The sequence below is a fragment of the Macrobrachium nipponense genome, chromosome 43 (assembly GCF_015104395.2).
Source record: "Macrobrachium nipponense isolate FS-2020 chromosome 43, ASM1510439v2, whole genome shotgun sequence".
In the NCBI taxonomy this organism is placed as follows: Eukaryota; Metazoa; Arthropoda; class Malacostraca; order Decapoda; family Palaemonidae; genus Macrobrachium; species Macrobrachium nipponense.
In genome coordinates this window covers 21738191-21757806 of record NC_061104.1, presented here as the reverse complement: position 1 = coordinate 21757806, position 19616 = coordinate 21738191, and the positions used below count along the sequence as shown (strand labels likewise).

General features: G+C 36.6%; 1 protein-coding gene across 3 annotated transcripts in view; it reads right to left on the bottom strand.

Annotated features, from left to right (window-relative positions):
• Positions 1 to 1327: 1327 nt before the first annotated feature.
• The window catches only part of LOC135213559 (uncharacterized), a 43001-nt gene continuing 24712 nt past the window's right edge, over positions 1328 to 19616 (bottom strand). For 2 of the 3 annotated variants that reach the window (XM_064247527.1, XM_064247526.1), the window contains exons 2-3: positions 5635 to 5822; positions 1328 to 3622 (exon numbers count right to left, since the gene is read on the bottom strand). In XM_064247527.1, the coding sequence (XP_064103597.1) occupies positions 3127 to 3622; positions 5635 to 5822 (684 nt within the window). In that variant the 3' untranslated portion in view covers positions 1328 to 3126. Of the gene's footprint in view, positions 3623 to 5634; positions 5823 to 6025; positions 6047 to 19616 lie in introns of those variants that run through there. The other variant, XM_064247528.1, reaches the window with a different exon arrangement.

The window sequence follows — 19616 nt, the reverse complement described above, 5'->3', positions numbered from 1 at the left end:
GATGCATTGAAATTTTTTGCTGACATCTCTGCATATCTCATTGGTGGTTTGCTTTTCTCTTTTACCTGATATTCTTGATTTCTCTCTTTATTTGTTTCTTTCTTATTTTGGATTTTATTACTTGGTTGGTTATTTATTTGATTATGATTCATGGCTACAGGGTGCATATATTTGCATTTTTTGTCGAACTTACATCCTTTTCCTTCTTTTAGGTTTTTGCATATTTTTGGATGCAGATCTCTGCAATCATCCCCATATCCATCTAGGTATGCACATTTACCATATATTTCATAGTTGTGACATACCTTAGGATGTTTGTAGTAACATCTTTCTCCAAATCTGCAATTCCCTCTTTTCAAAAGGTTGCAGATTTTGTCTTTCTTGTCTATTTTTTCCTCTTTCCCGTCATTGTGTAGATCTGGGTAGAGCCTCTTCGGGATTTGCTTTTCTGTTGCCATATCGTAATTTATTTCTTCGTAGGTATGCTGCTTTATTGCCTCATATGTAGTATCAATGAGTATCTCTGCATCCATACTTTTATCTTGTTCTTTGTTTTCCTTATTTTTTTCTGTCATTTCATTTTTGTTTACTTCTCTTCCGTTTTCCTCTTCTTCTTCTTCCTCTTCCTCTTCCTCTTCTTCTTCTTTGGGGGTTAACAGTGTTCATTTGTATTTCTTGATGGATTACTTATTAACTCATAGTTTTAGAGACATAAAAACCTACATTTCCACTCCATGAAAATCTAACTTCAACGAAATGTTATTGGTATTTCAGCCAATACTGTGGAAAACAATATTCTTTGCGAGGGTTTTCTATATCTACAGCAATTGTGGCATTGATGGCACATACCTCACAGTGTTTGCTCTTGCCTTTGCTTGGATATAGCTTGCTTATATAGCTGCCAGAAACATTATCACAAGACGTCCTTTTAGACTATCCTCTTCAAATTTCATTTCAGGACGGAGATTTTTATCATCCTTAGATCCTTAGTACCAGAGCCTGGTAGCTTATCGTAGAATATGTAGGTTGCTGTTCTAAAAGGGCATCATTACTGCCATATTCCCTTGGTTTTGGATGAATCTGGTCTTAGGATAGCCTGGGCCATTGCCTTGGGGCAACCCGTGGTAGGAGTTAAGAATAAAATGTATGAGGTGCCTGGTGTGAACCTCTGAACTTAACCAACAAACTGAATGGTGTCTCAATGTCATCCTGTCTTGGATTAGAGGTTTACTCTCCTAGAATTGTCAAATGTGTATGCCTCCTTAAATATATCTACTAATTTGTTTACCTCAAGATGACGTGGGATAAAGGATGAATCAAAGACCGATTTTCATTTAATGATAATTTGTAATGCTCTAAGGATAGGTGTAGCCAGGCACAACCTAAAAGTCACATTGAAATTACGTCGTGGAAAATTGTGATAGGGGGAAACCATGGTGCACTCAACTTAAGAATCACACGAACCTAAGGTTATCTTAACTAAAACAAAAGTTTAGAGAGAAGGAAGCAGATTTGTGACGTTCACATGCTAACAGAAATGAATGAACTAGAATGAGTAGGTAGTACATCTGTATTCAAAACTCCCACAAGAGGTATAGCACTAAAATTCAATAAATTTTGTTCCTGTTTAAATCTAGGCTAGTACTTTTGGTTTAATGTGGTCCTGTGTTGGAGATACAACCCACATATTGTAAGTTGTTGATTACTGGACTATTTTCCATTACTTTAAATGATCTATTCCATTTTCTGTTAGTCGGAATGGCCAAACTTTGTCTATTCTTGTTAACTTCTACTGTTTTGCAACATTTCTGTCTTATTCTAAAGATGTATTACAGCTTCTGGAATCAAAATGAAGAAGGTTGGGTGGATTTAACTGAACAATTTGATAATTTTACATTATTTCCTGTTATATTTTCTAATTATTACTCTTTTTGTTTTGGCAACAAAAAACAATGACATTTGAATAAACAATGAACAACTTTCAGCTCAGGTGAGTTGCTTACCAACCTATTCGAATCAGAGAAAACGTTCAGAAAAAAAAGAAAGGTATTTTGTGCCATGGCTACAAATTGGTAATCTTGGAAAATGCCCTTTAAAGCTTACAGGTAACAACGTCATGCGGTGTCGATAATGAGAACGAGAAAAAAAGAATGATAATTACAGTCCGTTTTCTTCGGGACTGGCGGTAAATATCTACAGCCAATATCGTTGAATCTCATCGCGATTGGCGGACGACCACGCTAATCACGCCCACCGGTTATGAACTCAGATGCATGAACCAATCAGAGGCAAGATAGAACAGCCAGTGATAACGTTTGTGGATATTTATCGTCAGCTTCGAAATAAGTTTATATATTGCCCAAAAGATCCGGATTTTATTCTTCTTTTGATTTTCAACCACGAATTTAAGTCAACAAATGACCTTAGTCTTAATTATAGTAATTAAAATGCCCAGAAAAGTATCGATATATAAATACAAGCATGAGAACTCTCGCATGGGTTAAAGTCTTTACTAGAGGATTTCTCAAATTTGTATATTTTTTCGGGAGGACCCTTAAATTGGGTCTAATGTTATCCCAGCTCATAAAAACGCTTGCAACTGTAAATTCTTTTCGCCATCATTATTCAACACCTTTCATAGGAGTTCTACAGCCATGATCACGAACCAAAGGCGGTTAAGATCTTCTGGCTCCGAATAAGAAAAATCTAGGTAATTTTGGATATAGAGAGAAAAATTCAGTTTTTCAAAGCTCGAATTCAAGTTTCAGAATTTTTGAAGGACGAATTAAAAGCTCTACCTTACCTTACCTGGAATGGGAAAAAAATGATTTATTTTTGCAACGCAAACTGGAAAACTTCAAAAATCTTCCTGAATTCGAACGAAAAACCTCAGCATTTTTTGGGGGATGAATAACGAAAACTTTTAGAATGAAAAAAATAAAATAAATAAATTATTCATTTTTGAACGTGAACCGAAAAACTTAAAAATTCTTCCTGAATTCGAACGAAAATCCGTAGCATTTTTGAACGAATAACGAAAACTTAAAAAAAAACCAATCTACGAAAAATTTTCGACGAGCCGTTGCACAGGTAAGAACCAGAAGACGCCGGGAAGTTAGAAGCCGCCTACACGGCAATGGCAGCGGGGAGAAGAGGCTCGTCATTGACCGTGGGCGGCCCTACCAAGAACGTATCGGTCCCGCGGATCGTTAAAACCGGGAAGACAGCCGAGGCTTGGGCGTACTGAGGCTCGATGTCCGTCACGATCGCCTGGCTCTCGTCGTCTGCGTACGTCGTTACCCCGTTGCCGTTCGGGAACTTCGCTTCCTCTCCCGCCCGCACGAGGGCGCCGTAGGGCGCTTCCTGTGCCTGAGGGTCTCCTTCCGCCAGAATTCCTCCTTGTGTCTGAGTTTCTCCTTGCGTCTGGGTGTCCCGAGTCTCGTACAGGGGCGCTTCCCCGCCGGGGATGGCGTCTCCCTTGGCCCTGTAGCCCTGGGGTCCCGCGCCGTACGATACGTCCACCGTCTGTCCGTCTGGCGTCTTGTAGACGTAGCGTCCTTCTACGTGGCCGTTGGCATCCCGTGATTCGACGCGCCACTGGTCGGCCCCTTGCATTCCAAATCTGGAAGGAATGGAAAGTACTGGTGAATTTGTTGGCGAAAAGGATAAAACTGAACTCCAACCTGATGCTTGATATGAAAACGACGATTTTCATGACAAAGTAATGCGAATATTCCAAATTCAAAGGTACGTTGACTGAAACATAAGGAATAGAACTCAATACGACCTGACCTAACCTAATCCAGGGGTTATTATCTACTGGTGCAATCATTGCTATATTGACAAACCAATCGTATTTCCAGTTTCACTGCTGGAATTAAGCGAAAGAAATTATTTGTCCTACAGTACTTTCAGCAAAGCTGGTAGTGACCAGCCGTCCTATGGGAATATAGAAACATGCCAAGGAATTTGGAAATTGTCCTTTTACGTCTGAGTATTGGCCAAACACCTCTCTTAATAAATTGGTTCCCCTTGACTTGTAGAGAATTCTAGCCTTGGAACCCTTAGAGACAAATTAATGATATTTGAAAGATAGTTGTCTTGATTTGAACTGACCTATGAGGTCATTCAGCGCTGAAACGGAAATTGACAGTAAAACGTTTGAAAGGTGTAACAGAAGGAAAACTTCGTAGTTGCTCTAAGAATATCAATTGTTAGGGGAGGTAGGAAAGTAAGATGGAAGAAAGAGAATATGAAAGGAGGTACAGTAAAAGAAACGAAATGGGTTGCAGCTATGGCCGAAGAACCTTAAGTAATGCCTACAGTGCATCGCAAGAGGTGCACTGACGGTACTACCCTACTATGGGGAAGATAGTTGTCGATAATAAGGCTATTTATGAGAGTTTAAAACAAAGAGAGTATTATAATAACCAAGTAAAACGGACACGCCATTAAATCTCGAGGTTTTTCTAATTTGAAATGATTTTAAACCAGTGTTGTGTTAATGATTCCCGCAGTGCTGAGGAATACTTAAGAAATGTGGGTGTTAGTTATTGTCTTTATAAGACAGCTGTCCTGAAGATTATAGTAGTATAGTTAAAAGAACACTTTTTCTCCCATTACCTTATATAGTTCAACGCCTACAGTGGATCGGAAAGGTAGACCACAAGCTATCACTATCTAACCTTCTCTCTCCCTCTTCCACTTACACATGAAGAAATTGGTTTACGCTCTCTCTCTCTCTCTCTTACACATTTAGTAATTGGTTTATAGACCTCTCTTTTTCTCTCTGCCTCTGTCTCTCAAGTTCACTTGCACATTATTGATTGGTTTACAGCTCTCTCTCTCTTTTTCACTTTTTCACTTCCAAAATAATTACTTGGTTTATAGCTGTCCATCAGTTTCGCTCTCTCTCTCTCTCTCTCTCTCGCACTTACACATACGTGAATAGTTTATAGCTGTCTCTCTCTCTCTCTCTCTGTCATTTACACATTAAGTGACTGATTTACAGTTCTCTCTCTCTCTTTGTCACTTACACATTAAGTGGTTGATTTACAGATCTCTCTCTCTCTCTCGCTTACACATCAAGTGATTGGTTTATAGCTCTGTCTCTCTCTCTCAAACACACACACACACAATCTCACTCACTCTATTACACATTACGTAATTGGTTTACAGCTGTCTCTCTCTCTCTGTCACATTAAATGATTGACCAACAGCTCTCTCTTCTCTCTCTCACACATACAGACTCCCTCTCTCTCTCTCACATTAAATGATTGACCTACAGCTCTCTCTTTCTCCCTCTCTCTCACACACACACACACTCACACTCACTCTGTTACACATTTAGTAATTGGTTTACAGCTCTCTCTCTCTCTCACATTAAATGATTGACCTACAGCTCTCTCTCTCTCACACACTCTCACTCACTCTATTACACATTAAGTAATTTGTTTACAGCTGTCTCTCTCTCACATATTAAATGATTGACCTGCAGCTCTCTCTCTCTCACACTCACTCTATTACACCTTAAGTAATTGGTTTACAGCTGTCTCTCTCTCTCTCTCACATTAAATTATTGACCTGCAGCTCTCAATCTCTCTCTCTAGGGGCAAACCGGAGCGTAATACGTACCTGTAAGACCCATCAGGGCCATTCCAGATGAACATGTCATCGGAGGCCGACGGGAGGCTGGAAATGATATCGGGCAAGGCATCATAGAAGGCCGCCCCTCGATGTTCCACCGGCAGGTTCTGGACATCAACTGGGCCCGCCCATGCTACCATGGCACTCGCCCACGCCAGCGCCGCCGCCCACACGCCCTGAAATGTTAAGGGAGTCATTCAGTCTGTCGTCTAAGACAATTTAGTTCAGTAAGTATTTTTTTAAAAGAAATTTTCGAGCTATTTCTATTACCATTACCTTTACTTCGTAAGATTATAATCACTTACCTTTTATTGAGTATCGTATTTAAATATATTTACTTAATTTATTTTTATTTATTTATTTGTTTTATTCTCGTTACCTTCATGTTTGAACGCCAGTCCTGTACTGAGGGTCATTGACTCCAATCTTACATTAAACTGGTCCATCCAAACATTTCTTTTAGATATCTAAAAAGAAATTATATATTAAAATCAAAGTTATTTATATTTTCTCTTTATATAACGTTGCATTTTGTTAAAAAAAATTCTCGTCCGTCATACAACTGAAATTGTGTTGTTCAAAAAGCGTTTATCATTAAAATATAAAAGATAATTAACGATGCTAATATAATAATGATTTTAAAATCAAAGGTATTCATATTTTCTCTTTATAAAACGCCGCATTTTGTTAAAAAGACTTTTTTCGCCCGTCATGCATTTCTTAAGAACAACAACACAACTGAAATTGTGGAGTTTAAAAAGCGTTTATCATTTGAAAAAAAAAATTCCATTGAAATATAACAGATAATTAACGAAGCCAATATAGAATATATTATATCCTTGTGCAGCAGACATTAAGGAAAGTCAACTTTACCCATGAACAGTCACTGAATGTAGTATGTCGAGCAACATAAAGCAAAACTCGCACATACACGGGATCCTACTCAGACCCGAACACTCAGAAAAACACTAGACCGTAAAAACCATATCCCGACAAAAGACCAGCAATTTAAGACATGTTATCACTCGAGCGACAGTCATTCGTCTTACTTGTGCTAGCCTTTGCATAGCTTATTGTTCGACCCTTCCCCTACTCCCTCCTTCTTCTTATCCCTTGATTTGCTACCTCCTCCCCCCGTCCCATCTCCCACCCCCAAAAGAGCACCTTGTTTGATGCTCATTTAGTAGTGTTGCCAGACGGATGGGGGAAGAAGATTCGAGCGCGTAAAAAAAACACCAACCGTTAACCGGAGCTTCAGAAGCAGAGTGCCAGCGGATATGAGGAGGATCTGAAGCAGAGTTCGAGAGGTTAAAGCAGGAGGATCAGAAGCAGAGTTCGAGAGGGTAACGGGATGTTCAGAAGCAGAGTTTGAGAGGAAAGCAGGATGTTCAAAAGCAGAGTTCGAGGGTAAAGCAGGAGGATCTGAAGCAGAGTTCGAGAGGGTAACGGGAGGTTCAGAAGCAGTGTTCGAGAGGAAAGCGGGAACTTCAGAAGCGGGATCTTCAAGAGCAGAGTTCGAAAGATTTAACCGGAGCTTCAGAATCTGTGTTCTAAAGACTAACCGGAGCTTCAAAAGTTTTATTCTAAAGACTAACCCGAGATTTAAAAGTTGAATTCGAAAGTTTAACCGGAGCTTCAAAAACAGTCCGAAGGGATAACGGGGGGTTTCCAAAGCAGAGTTCAGAACGCCTTGCGGAGCTTCAAGAGAAGAAAGAAGTTCGATAGGCTAACTAGAGCTCTAAAATAAACAACGTTCGGAACAATCATCCCAAAGATGGCCGTTTACGTAAAAATGCTTCTTTTCCTCTCCCATGAAAGACAAGGAGCCTCTTATTAGCTGCCATTACTCGAGGTGTGTGAACTGCATAAACAGGCGCTTGGTGAAGAAGAGCCGGTATTCCTCGCTCGCTCAGAGAACAGGTTTCACACTTAATACGATTCGTACGGATTCATCCCTTCTACGGGCCACTCTTGACAAAAAAAAAAAAAAAAAAAGTTTCAAAATTCATCCGACCATTTTTTGCTTCTACATACCAGTTCTGTAGCATTTCCATATATCTGCACGTATAGTGCGCAGGCGCTCGTATTAGACGCAGGATATAAGGCTCGGTCTATGCACCTCTACTATTTCTATGGGTCTATAGTACGCGATGTTGGCCATCCCAGTACAAGATAGCAGAAGTAATAAAGGAGTTCTTCTTATCGAGGACACCCGTAAAACATGTCTGGGCCCACATAAATGACGTGATACAGAAGATTCATAAAGATATAAAGAAGATAAACATGAAATGCTCTAGATGGTACGTCAGGTGACCTAGAAGATATACAAAAAGGACATAGATGCTTCACAGAAGAATCACAGAGATTTATGAAGAAGTCTAGAACATGTACGCGTCCAGAAAATAAATGGATAAAGACAATAAACAAAAATAGAGAAAAAGATACACAGATCGATCCAAAATATGTACCAAACAATATAAAACCATACAAATGTTTCCCAGTGATAGGTGAAATATTCTAGGACATTCTTAAACGATCCAACATAAACACAAATTGACCCAGAAGACACATAATCAATGTCACACAATGAAAACGACCCAGGAATAGAAACACGTGACCCAGAATATACAAAGAATGATCCAAAGGACATACAACAATCCAACGGATCCATAAAATACACAAACTAATCCAGATGATCCATAAAATAACCAGCGTTCCGTTCAATATGGATACTTTACAAAGCAAAGCAGATAATTATCCTGAATTATTTCATGCATACTTAAGACTTTGAATGCCGTGGATAGGGAAGACAGAAAGACTGGCATGGAGGAAGGATAAGTAATTTTAGAAGAAGGAATAAAATGAAAACAAGAGGCCTTGTACATTTTAGTGACGGTTTGCTTTTGAGACTTAATTTGACATTTTAGGGCAGAATATGATTTTGGAGACTATCTTTGACAATTCTCCTTTGACAAAATTGATGTGCCTACTTATGTGTACATTATGTTTCACGTAAACATATAGTGCTGCTTTGATAACAGTGCATTACTGTTTTATTCTTCTTCTTCTGCTTCTCATTCGTAATTTACAGGCATTCTTATGGAATAAGACAGAAGGTCAAGAGCTCAAGTCATTAGTTCCCTCGTGCAGTAACAACGTGAGCTTATGGTCAAAAAGGAAAGGAGAAAGGAATACATACGTATATATGTGTGACGGTTTCGCGAGCGCATAGCTAAGCAATGTCAACAAACATTCCTAGAATAAAACCCAACAGTCGCTCCACACAAACACAATGGGTATGGATCCCTATAAAGATATGCAATTACATCCTAAAAGAAGAAGAAAAAGAAGAAGAGTATTTACTGCGTATCATAGCACCTCGAAGATGTTCTCCCCCAGAGCTCTGATTCCCCTTAATTGTAGCCCCTTGCATTGTGCTGGGATGCTCACCTTGAGGCATTCCTGCTCGGCAGGTTTATATTCTCGTGGAAAACAATGAAGACGACGACTCCTAACGAGTTCCAGGAAAGGTGTGTCGGTGTGAGTTGATCAACTTGTTTGTATAAAACATGTATACATACTTACATACTTATATATTTGTATAATGCACACTACACGCACATATTTACACTTTTTCTTCCGGAGCGGTAGGGGGGGAGTTTGCACACCCCTCACTTTTCTTGTTGAATCTTCAGGAATGAGGTTGCTAGCCCTACGTCCCTTTTCTTCACCCCAGCAGGACGTGATTACCCATTTACAGATGGGATGGCAGGTGGCCAGTAGGCAGGTGAGCAATCCAGGTACCTAGCTAAAGCGAGCTAAGCCCTGCACCTGTCAGCTCAAGGCTTACTTAGGCTAATTGCGCCTCCAAAGGTTACTTTGACAGATGTTGGGCTTTTGTGTTTGATCCTTGCGAAAACTTACACATTTCTATAATAATAATAATATAATAATAATAATAATAATAATAATAATAATAATAATAATAATAACTGGTATGTGCTATGTGTTTGATTCCTTGACGAAAAACTTACACATTTCTATAATAATAATAATAATAATAATAATAATAATAATAATAATAATAATAATAATAATAATGGTATGCTATGACTAAAATAATTCCTACATTAGTTCAAATGTCCTTCACTCACTGAGGGATATTGTCACGCAGGTTTAGCTGTCATAAATCAATCACTCCCTGAGGTAAGTAGTTAGAGCGTCAGTGATCGATGTGGCCAGTGCTGAAACACACACACACACACACACACACACACACACACACACACACACACACACAACAATATCAAATTTGCTCGACTTTTCAGTATGAGGGAGGAATGCTGCTCAGTAAAACAACGGCCAACGTTAACAAAGTTGACTACTATAAAGCAACACATTGGACGACATAAACAACAAAGCAGCTGACAGGGAGAATAAAAAAAAAGAAAAAACTCCCCTAACGTTCTCCAAAAACTTCATTCATAAATCAGAACGAGAGAAGGAATTTCTGCCTCGTAAAACCCTCTGATCCTACGAACCTCGAGAGAAGATTAAAACACTTGTATCGGGATATAAAAACGTCTCGGAAATTTATCTCGGGCCATCGAGGTGAAAACGTAATAAGCAAGATCGCCTTTCTCTAGTCTCCCTGTACAGAATCGCTTTTAAAATCTACAGGTGTATTCTACTTGTTTTCAGGAAGTTTATTGTATATAAAACAGATTCCAAAGAGATATGGGGCTTCTTTGTACACGTAACTCCTAAGGCTACCGAAATAACTGAAACATAAGTGAGACATTCCTTCGGTCTTCCTGTGATATTGGTGCATCTTACGTTGGTTCAGGAAGTTTATTGTATGTGAAAGACAGCTATGTCTGTATAGCTTAGGGTTTTTGGTGGGAAGTTTGTTGTATATAAAAGAGATTCCAAAGAGATATGCGGCTTCTTTTTTCATGCAATTCCCGAGATTAACGAAATAGAGTATATTAGCCAGGGGAATGTACTAGCTGTGCAACGAACTTTCGCGTGATGTCGGTCTATTTTACTTCTGTTTTGGGAAGGTCATGTTTTATTAAAGACATTCCAAAGGGAAATGAGGTTATTTTTACTCCCATATTATCAAAATAAAGCGAATTATCCAGGGGAATATACCGGTGATGACTAAATGAAATTCTTGGGAGACACTAGACAGAACAGTTATATTATAAAAGGAATTCTTGGTCGCCAATGAAAAGAAGGTTCATTTATTTTTAGATGACCGCTTTACATTAACTTGACCAATTCCAAGTTTTGCATAATGATCTTTCTTGAATTTCCAAAAGAATCTCTTATGAGCTGCTGGAAGGAGTAGAATGTTTTCAGGAACAAATTCTTTGCTATTGTAAAAACCAGATATTTTGTTGCTACATGACTCCCCAACATTAAATTTAACAAGATCATGTATTCCAAAATGTTATTTTGGGTGATGACAAATGGTTAAAAGTGAGAGTCGTATAATAACTTAATTCTCAAGATTAAGTCAGAACTGAGACAAAATCATATGCAATAATATATAATTTACTATATGATTCATTCATTTGCCTGGTGTCCTTCAACCAAAGTACGTATCTATTCTTTTTTTTTTTATATAAAATTGAAAAATTCAGAAGTCCAGTGAATTGAAGCTTATCAAGAAGTGAAACCGTCGCTCGCTTCTGTGTCCCTGTTGGATTGAAAAATCCAGAGGTCCACACTAGGCCTCCAAATCTACCATATATAGGCAACAGATCGTTCTGGCATAAGCCATCTTAATCTAAACAGCCCAACCAACCACTCACTTTAGCAGCGAGTCATAGAGACATTCTGTCAATCATTTTATGACATAAATCTTTATAAATCAATATTTTATAGATTCTTGCAGTGGAAGTCACAACTTGAAATATAAGATAGTAAGGGAAAGGTAGTGTTATATCAAGAATGATTAAACCAGATGACTAAAGATTATCCTGAACTTCAAAACTATCGGAGACAGTTTTGGAACTGCAAGTGCTCGAGAAGGCTTCCAACGAGTTGGGGAACATTGCACATGCGCTGAATGATGACTGGCATTATGTTCAAGGGCGTGTCTCTCAGACCACGATTTAATTCGCTGGGTTTCTGTTTTTTCCAGTTTGTTTAGCTCTCTTCTCGAACCTTTTTCGCTCAAGAGCATCCCACTTTGCAAAGTTTCTCAGCAAGGCAATGCTTTATAAAGATATGTGTGTTCAGTTTTGGATACAAATGATGATGAGGATGTTTGAAAACAGTTGCGAAAAATTATAAGATAGATTAATGTGGCCGGGCTGTGTCAATCGGTTTACAAGAAGCTATGAAAGGTGGCTTAATTTAAAGGCAGAAAGCTGAGCACTGCCGCCTCCTCACTCTCTCTCTCTCTCTCTCTCTCTCTCTCTCCTTCCTTGTCTGTCTGTCTGTCTCTAGTCTTACAAGAGAAAAAGTTGAGCTCGATAAAGGTAAATAATGAACGCTCATATATATATATATATATATATATATATATATATATATATATATATATATATATATATATATATATATTATATATATGTATATATATATATATAGATATAGATATATATGTATGTATACATCTTTGAATGTGCCAGATCTTAGTTAATTGCTAAACTGAATTCATGTTATAGTTATAAGAATTAAGTGACACGGTTTTCTAACCAATATATATATATATATATATATATATATATATATATATATATATATTATATAGTATATATATATATATATATATATATATATATATATATATATATATATATATGGTTAGAAAACCGTGTCACTTAATTCTTATAACTATAACATGAATTCAGTTTAGCAATTAACTAAGATCTGGCACATTCAAAGATACATATATATATATATATATATATATATATATATATATATATATATATATATATATATATATATATATATATATATAATATATATATATATATATATAATATAAAACTGACGAAGGATTCACGCACTTACGCAGATTTGAAAATTCTTTTTATTCATGACTATGACTATCATACACAGTTTCGTGCAAGGTGGAGGCTAACCAAATGAACTGTCTCAGATAATATTGAAATAAGAGGGCCACTAATTGCCACTTTCTTTTAGCAATTAGTGGCCCTCTTATTTCAGATACAAACGATTTAAGAGGACCACTAATTGCCACTTTCAGGTAGTTAGTGATCCTCTTGTATCAGATACGCAGAAATCTGAGTGCCACTAATTGTTCCTTTCTTTTAACGTTTATTGGTCTTCTTACATCAGATATCACCGAAATAAGAGGAATACTAATTATCACTTTCTTTTGGCGATTAGTGGCCGTCTTATTTCAGATACCACAGAAATAAGAGGGCCACTAATTGCCACTTTCTTTCGTCAATTAGTGGCCCTCATATTTCAGATACCACATAAATTCGAGTGCCACTAATTGCTCCTTTCTTTCAACATTTAGTGGCTCTCTTATATCAGATATCACCGAAATAAAAAGGACCACTAATTTCCATTTTCTTTTATAAATTAGAGGCCCACTTATTTCAGATACCGCCGAAAGTAGGGGGCCACCAATTGCTAAAAGAAAGTGGGAGATTAACTAAATCTTAGGTCAACAATTATCAGTAACGTTGGAATTATCACGAGCTGCCCCAGAAACAAGAGCCCGTGCTGGCATAAGGCCTGCTTCACCTAAACACCAAAAAGTACGAGTTTTGCTAACAGAGTTCTGTGTAATTCCTCGTGTTTCCTTAATCATATAACCTGCCTCTTTTCAAGGGCGTGATTGTAGTCCTTTAGCAGTGACTGAGCTTTCAGATTTACAAGTTTTTCGTTATCTTAAGGGAATTCAGTATATCATTGTTAGCTTTATTTTTTTTATCGATTAAGGGAATTCAGTAACTAATTATTCGCTTTTACGAGTTTTCATTTCTTAAGGGAACTCAGTATATCTGTTTTTCATTTTAATTTTTAATTTTTGTCCTTTACGAGTTTTCCATTGCCAAAGGAAATTCAATATCCCACTAGTTGCCTTTAAAGTTTTTAATTAGCTAAGGGAATTCAGTATCTCTTTTCTCCTTACGAGTTTTCCATGGGCTAAGGGAATTCTATATCTCTCCATTTGCTTGTGCGTGTTTTTCACAGGCTAAGGGAATTCAATCCTTCACTGCTCGCTTTTACGAGTTTTCTGTCGGTTAAAGGAATTCGATATCTCATTTTCCTCCTTCACGAGTTTCCATTGGCTAAGGGAAACTCAATATCTCGTTGCCCGTTTTTTTAAGCCACCCATTGGCTATAAGAATTCGTTATCTTTTTGCCCATTTATCTGGATTCCCATTAAAAATAAACCGGTACTCCTTGCAGGTCACATAGCCACTGCGACGGTAGACGAACTATTCGCGTAATCAGTCAATCATGGGTCGGATCAGACGGCAGTGATAAAGGGCCGTGTTCAATTGACCGGCAAACATTCTATGGTATTTCAGATCAATGTGTGGTCAGGGTTGTGTTCAATTGGCCGGAAAACATTGCTAAGGTGCATTGGATTAAATCTGTGGGGGTACCGCTAGGTTATTCTTTGGGAGCCTGTTCGATTTTCATGTTAAAGTCATTTTTATATCTTTCTTTGTTGCGCACTTCTGTGTCAGAAGTATATATTATAAACAAATACGGGAGAAAGTTAAAGAAATTAATATAATAAACGAACAAGGTAGAAAGCTAAAGAGGTAAATGCCATGAGTATAAAGAGAAGAAATTTAAAGGAGCGAATGCCATAAAGGAATGCTGTAGAAAGTTACTCGTGAAGTATATACCTTTTGAACATTTTTGGTGAATTCTTTGTAAAGAGTCTAACAAAATTAAGTAATGAAAAGTCGGTAACTAAAAACAATAGGGGACTATTTTGAAATATAATCTGAAACGTTTGAAGTACTAACTTTATATCGGTAAAAACTTATTTGTAAAGCATATATCTTTAGGCCCTTTGCACTTTGAAATGAACGTTTTTGGCCAATTCTTTGTAAAAAAAAAAGTCAAATCATAATGAAAAGAAATGGCGATAACTAAAAGCCATAGGAAAATGTTAATATGTACTTTGAACGTTTAAAGTTCTAATTTTTATAACATTTTGTATATAAATTATGGTAAAGAATTTTGGGGCAGAAAATACAATAAAGACAAAGATAATAATAATAATAATAATAATATAATAATTAATAATAATAATAATAATAATAATAATAATAATAAAGATTGAAACTGGACCACATTAGGCAAGGGTGAATTAGCAACCTGAAGGGAGCTTCTCTAATGGTAGGGTAAATCTACGGTTAAATCTCTCTCTCTCTCTCTCTCTCTCTCTCTCTCTCCTCTCTCTCTCTCTCTCCTCATTCTCTCTCTCTCTCTCCCACTGGCCTCACAAAAGCGGCTGGGCTCTTCCGACTGTATCAGATAACGAACAGGTTTAGTGAGGCAATTCATGAATAAGATTTTTACCAAATGGTTGTAAAAACTGCATTTATTTTCTGTTCTGCTCTTTTATTAAAAGCTCCTTTGGCGCTAAACGAGAAGTGGACAGCAGTAGTCAGCTGGTGACTGAAGAGAGAATGGGGTTGTATGATAATAATAATAATAATAATAATAATAATAATAATAATAATAATAATAATAATAATAATAATAATAATAATAATAATAATAATGCTCAAGACTTGACAATTATGTAAAATCAGAAAAGGAAGTGTGAGAAACGATTAATTGACTCGTCTTAGTGAAGCTTTTAACTGGTGCAGTGCTGAAGATTTTTATTTTTATTTTTATTTTTTTCGTAAGAAATTATGATACCGTATTTTTAAGCACAAGATTTCGCCTTTCAAGTTAAGATGATTTCAGGGGAAAAATCATTAAGACAAATAAATAAATAAACAAACCAACAAATATATTAATTATAAGTAAATAAATGAATGAATTAACTAATGCATAGAAATCTGACAGAGTGAAATATTAATACTAAAAAATACTTCAATATATTAGGTACTTAAAACCAACTAAGTAAACGAAAAATGAACTATAATGAAATAATATAAAATAAATTGAAATGTTATAAAATAACGAACTAAGTAAAAAAACTAAATATATTTGAGAAGGGACCTGAACTACGATTCACAGAGACTTACAGATTTATGAGGTTGGTTAAGTTATATCTGATATCCGAGGACTTCAAAGGGCATTGGAAAGGAATTGGAGGGGGAGGGGGAATTTGGGGTAGGGGGGAAGGATGGGGAGAAGGTTTGGTGGAATCTTTGTTACTGAGTTAGTTATGTGGCTAAATAATTGTAAATGTTAAAATGTTATGTGTAAATTGGTGGCAAATTAGAATATATATATATATATATATATATATATATATATATATATATATATATATATATATATATATATATATATAATATATATAAGTACGTATGTACATATACAGTTTATATATATATATATATATATATATATATATATATATATATATATATATATATATATAATATGTATATAAAAAACAAGTAGAGAGAGAGGAGAGAGAGAGAAAGAGAAAGAGGCGAGAGAGAGAGAGAGAGAGAGAAATAACATTCCTATAAGGTAGAGGGTGACCGTCAAATTGGTGCCTATTTAAAAATAATTTTAGATCTGCGAGGGAGTTCCGCCAACAGTGTGCCTCGTGCGATGCAGTGTAAGCAGTTCTAAAGGCCTTGTGCGACGTCCCCTCGGCCTAGTTTTCACTCCTGTATCTACCTAGCTATCCAACTTCTCAAACTGTCGTATTTTATTCCGAAACTTTCACTGAAGAACGAATCATTCGAAATTAAGTTTGCAAAATGGATGTGAATTAGTCCGAGGTTGGGGACGGTACGAAACGTCCTGACAGCCGCGAGACGTGCCTTTTCGTTTGCGACCATCTCTTATATTACCGTCCTTTTTCACGGTATGAGTCAAATAATAATAATAATAATAATAATAATAATAATAATAATAATAATAATAATAATAATAATAATAATAATCTGTTGTCATCTGTGAATGAAGAGTTGTTTATATGTCTGTGTTTTTCTGTACACACATTTTGAGTGATAACATTAACTTCTATCTGCTTTTATTTTTATTTTAATGTATTTGGACGGTTTAAACACGAAAGTGTGATGATGAAATATCCAAAAGAATTGATAAAGAGAGAGAGAGAGAGAGAGAGAGAGAGAGAGAGAGAGAACACATCATCCAGTATCTATTTCCCAACCCATTTTGAAAATAACTCATTTTCCACTGACGATAAACTAATGAAATTGTTTGCTATTTCTGATAAAAATGGCAAATGATAAACGCTTCAGAAAACGGCCACTTATTACGAAGAAGAAGAAGACGAAGAAGAAGAAAACGAAGAAGAAGAAGAAGAAAAAGAAGGAAAATAAATTAACGGCTGGAGGCTTCAAGGATAAGTGACCCTTACTTAAAGAGCCCAGAATCTTGCGCAGTAAAGATTGCACCATAATTTCCTGATCGTTAATCATATGAAAAATAATAATCCCAGCGTTAATCATAAAAGAGAGGAAAAGATAGATAGAATATAGATAATATAGATTTTAGGCCAAAGACCAAGCGCTGGGACCTACGAGGTCATTCAGCCTAGAAAGGGAAATTGATAGCAAGATGGTTTTAGAGGCTTAACAGGAGGAAAACCTCCAAGCAGTTGCACTAAGAAACCATTGTTAGAGATGTTGGAAAGTCTGTTGGAAGAAAAAGAATACGAACTGAGATACAGTAAAAGAGATGAGAGAGGTTGGAGTTAGGGGCCGAAGGGACGTTGCAAAGATCCTTAAGAAATGCCTAAAGTTCACTACGTGAGGTGCACTGACGGCGCTATCCCCTTACGGAGATATGTCTTATACGAACTGGAAATACTTTGATAGGAAAATTAGGTTTAATAGTACCATTAGGTAATGGGTTCACCCCTGGGCTCTTTGGGTTTCTACGGCCCTCATGCGTGTCGAGGTGGGTTCGCCTTAGGGAAAAAGTACAGCAAGATTAAAAAAAAGCAAAAAACAACAGCAAAGAACAACAAAAAAGCAATAAAAACAGTTGTAAAGCTTAGTTAGTGATCTATATTATTCCTTATCCCTTTACAACAACATCAACAGAAAGAGGAATTGGCAAAAATAAATAAAATAAATAAATAAATAAATAAATACATAAATAAATAAATCAAAAATAAAAAAAAAATTAAAACAATAAATAAATAAAAAATAAAGAAAAAACATGTTAAAATTCAAACCAAACCAAAAACAAGTCTCAACAACAATTGGTACAACTACAATGAACAAAAGCAACAACAACAAAAGTCAAGTATATTCTTTATGAGCTTTAATTCACTAGGGCATACTGGTATCTCCTTACCCCCTTCATACATAAACAAAGAAACGCGAAAAAAATCGGAAATACCAAAGACACAGTTTAAAATCCAGCCCAATCTCCAACAACTCGCCAGGCTGCTTACCTTCCTCCATCCATCACTCTTTATTTTCCTCAAACTGTAATTACCTTCAAATTTGCGAACCTCGTAAAACAGTATATCATTCTAAAAATGGTTTGAGAATATGGAATTCTCCTAGTCACACTTCATTCTCTATTCCAGTTACGTTTTTTAGATGAACCGAACTTGCTGATTTGTTTATCTTTTTGATATTATTCGTTCTGTGTTTCACCTCTCTCTCTCATTGCTACAAATATATCTCTCGAATTTATGCCAATGCTATACACTATTTAATAACACACCCCCTACCTTTCAATGATTGCTATTACCCGTCCCCCCCCTTCTCTCGCTTTTATTATTATTATTATTATTATTATTATTATTATTATTATTATTATTTTATTATTATTATTATTATTATTATTCTCGTAAACGCAAAAATGTTTTCTGTTTCCGTAGATAGAGAGAGAGGAGATGAGAGAGAGAGATGAGAAATTTTTTTTGCCTCTAAGTGCAACAAAAACCACCACATTACATAAATTGATTTTAAATTTATGTTAGTTCACCTCCTTGTCTTTCTAATCAGCTGTGATAGGCTTGAGAGAGAGAGAGAGAGAGAGAGAGAGAGAGAGAGAGAAACAAATAGCTAACATAATTATCATTCAAACCATGCTATCGTTCATTTGGTATAAGCCATAAAAGCCATCATCTGACCGAGCGCACAATTCTACTGATAAGTTGCGTAAGATTCTTATTCTCTTCAGACGGACGAAAAATTTAGAGTCAGTGGACAGAGAATTTTCCTGACCCAAGCCCGAGGTCACGCCATGCCCAAATCGGGTAAATCCCCCTTCGGTATCTGGCCCAGTTCTTCAGCCTCGTACGAATCTGCTAGCGAGAGAAAATAGGAAAGAAAGAGTCAGTTTTAAACTCTGTTGATGTCAGGAGTTTTGTTTGTTTCTAAAGATTATGGTCATTTGTACCTTACATAAATAGAGGTGAAATGATTAGAGGTTTTAGTAAATATCTAACGGATGTTATGGGTCTGGTGTGATAGGCAGTGGGTTACAATGAGGCCTAGAAAGCGATGAGAGGGTCATTGTCCCCAAAAGCTGTAAATGATTAATTAGCGTTTAAATCGCTGACCTCTGCTGGGAGTCTAGTGCAAGCTGTTCTGGGTCACAATGAGACCAAAGAGAGTAAGTGAGGGAATGTTACCCCCTCCCCCCCACAAGCTCCACCACTGTCCCCCGTCTTAAATGGTCTCGTTACACCCGACAACCCAGAACCTCACACATTTCCTCAATATAAATCATAAATCCTCTCAAAGCTAAACCTTGGAATTCTCTACCCGACTCCATGTTCCCAGATTGCTATTATCTTCCTTCTTCCTACTTCCCTCCTTTTTTTC